This window comes from Centropristis striata, chromosome 7 (assembly GCF_030273125.1).
Source record: "Centropristis striata isolate RG_2023a ecotype Rhode Island chromosome 7, C.striata_1.0, whole genome shotgun sequence".
In the NCBI taxonomy this organism is placed as follows: Eukaryota; Metazoa; Chordata; class Actinopteri; order Perciformes; family Serranidae; genus Centropristis; species Centropristis striata.
Genome location: NC_081523.1, coordinates 41,254,508 through 41,257,424, shown reverse-complemented (window position 1 = coordinate 41,257,424; position 2,917 = coordinate 41,254,508). Strand labels below are relative to the sequence as shown.

At 34.1% G+C, this 2,917-nt stretch overlaps 1 protein-coding gene across 1 annotated transcript in view; it reads right to left on the bottom strand.

Annotated features, from left to right (window-relative positions):
• Positions 1 to 2,041, bottom strand: part of mymk (myomaker, myoblast fusion factor) — a 7,589-nt gene extending 5,548 nt beyond the window's left edge. The window contains exon 1 of the mRNA XM_059337837.1: positions 1,589 to 2,041. Coding sequence (XP_059193820.1) covers positions 1,589 to 1,723 — 135 coding nt within the window. The 5' untranslated portion in view covers positions 1,724 to 2,041. The remainder of the gene's footprint in view (positions 1 to 1,588) is intronic.
• Between the last annotated feature and the right edge of the window lie 876 nt (positions 2,042 to 2,917).

Sequence of the window (2,917 nt, the reverse complement as noted above, 5' to 3'; positions counted from 1 at the left end):
CAGTCCATCAACAACCTTTACAGAGAGTCTCCGTCTACACTGTAAAAAATGTTAGTAGAAATGACAGTAAAACACTGTCAAATTGCATCAGAAATAGGTCGTAAAATTAAACATTGTACATCACCGTAGTAGATACTTTTAATTACTGTCAATCAAAGAATAGCATAAAACTTTAAATTCTACCGCCATAAACTGTAAAAACACACAGTTTTGCTGTAAAAATATAACATTTTCATGTCAAATTAATGGAGAAATACCATGATGACACAATTATCCTAATAGTAATGGGATTATCCAGTATGAATTACAGCTTTTGCTGATATTTACATTTACATACGCTCACTGTAATTTTTACGGTGAAGTTCTGCCAACCACAGCTGCCGGTATCTTACCGTAAATTAAACAGATTTTTTTTTACAGTGTAAACAGCAGAATAAGGGGCATTGAAATTGATTTTTATTGCACACAGCTTGTGATTTAGGTTACTGTTTCTATGGTGGATCTAGCTCCAAGTTGGTAAAAAAAAACAAAAACCCTAATTTGTTAATCTTTAAATCTAGCAAATCTCTTGTCTCCTCTCTTTTTATTTTTTTTTTTACATTTTTATGTTTTATTTTCTCAGATAAGTCATCTACCTACCAACATCTTCAGGTTTGGTCCTCATGTGCCAATATCTGAGTGGAAGTAGCTCCTAGATATTAGGTTATTTATTAAATAAATGGTATATTTATTTATTTATTTATTTATTTATTAAATATAATTAAATGTATTAAATATTATTATTACTGATTTAAAGTATTATTTAATGTTAAAATATATATAAATATAATATATTAAATATAATTTGTATAATAATAATCTAATTAATTTGTATCATTAAATACAATTATAATATATAAGTTATATTTAGTATATTTATTAAATACTTGGTGCATTTATTAATTAATTAAATATAATTAAATATATTAAATATTATTATTCATTATTATTTAATATTGAAATATATATCTTAATATAATATATTAAATATAATTAGTATATTATGAATCCAAATAATTTGTATGATTAAATATAATCATAATATATTTTAAAAAAGGCCTAAAACCCTTTCTTTTTAGAAAAGCCTTTTATTAAATGTATCGTTGTGCTTTGGCCTTTTAACCTGTTTTTAATCTTGTTGTACTCTCTAGCACCTTGAGATTGCTTTTAACAATGAAAGTGCTTTACAAATAAAATCTATTATTAATATTAGTAGTAGTAGATTTATGAAATACTTATATTTGTATATTTGTATAAGCGTAAATAGATCCAGTGATTTGGGCTTGAATAACAGATTTTATTCTGAATTCAGATTCAATTAAATTCTGCTGAACCTGGACCTCATTTCTAAATTGAAATCTCTCAAACATTAATTATTAATTCATTATTTTCATCTTTCTTGATACTGATGCAGATTGAGAGTCATGCTTATGAGTTCAACAGCAAATCTTTATCTTTCAGTTTTGAAAAATATCAGTTAACCGCCAATCTATGACCATAACCTGCCCCCGGGTGGGTGACCCACATTAAACCAGCAGCTTTGGCTCACCGCGGTGAAGAACATGGTGAAGAAGTAGACCATGGCCTCCATGTGGAAGCCCCTCTTGGCGGCCACGCTGGCGCTGGGCAGGAACACCAGGCTGCTCACCGTGGGGAGGAGCAGCTTGGCGATGAATGCTCCCATGATGAGGAGAAAAGGAGCTGAAGGCTTGGAGACGTGGAAATATCCTCAGAAGTCCTGAGATGATCTTATGAAGAAGATACAGTTAGATGTGGTACCAGCAGGGAGACTGGATGTCCTCAGGTCCTGGTCTGAGTTAGTTGTGGTACCAGCTAGGAGACTGGATGTCCTCAGGTCCTGGTCTGGCTGCTGACTGAGTCTGGAGGAGCAGCAGGGACACACCCAGCCGGCCAGTTGGTCCCTTTAAAGTTTAAAGGTCCTCAGGGGCCGGAGGGCCCGGCAGGGCTGGAGGGCAGCTGCTAGCATACAGCTGTTAGCATACAGCTGCTAGCATACCAGAGCAGCAAGGGAGGGGGGGGGGGCTGGTACACTACACAACATCTACACACCATCTACACAACATATGCACAACAACTACACAACATATACACAACATCTACACAACATCTACACAATATATACAACTACACAACAACTACACAACATCTACACACCAACTACACAACATATACACAACATCTACACAACAACTACACAACATATACACAACATCTACACAACATCTACACAATATATACACAACATCTACTCTACACAACATCTACACAACATATACAACTACACAACAACTACACAACATCTACACACCAACTACACAACATATACACAACATCTACACAACAACTACACAACATATACACAACATCTACACAACATCTACACAATATATACACAACATCTACTCTACACAACATCTACACAACATATACAACTACACAACAACTACACAACATCTACACAACATCTACACAACATATACAACTACACAACAACTACACAACATCTACACTCCAACTACACAACATATACACAACAACTACACAACATCTACACACCAACTACACAACAACTACACAACATCTACACAACAACTACACAACATCTACACAACATCTACACAACATATACACAACAACTACACAACAACTACACACCAACTACACAACAACTACACAACATATACAAAACATCTACACAACATCTACACACTGTTCACAGACAGGTTCATCACGTCTATTCTTAGTGATTTTGACACCAAAACAACCAACAAGAGACATTTTCTTTCTATTGTTTTATCTGTTTGTGGCAATCAGGAAGAGCTTCCAACAGACAAAAAGCACAAAGAAGAAACTGTTA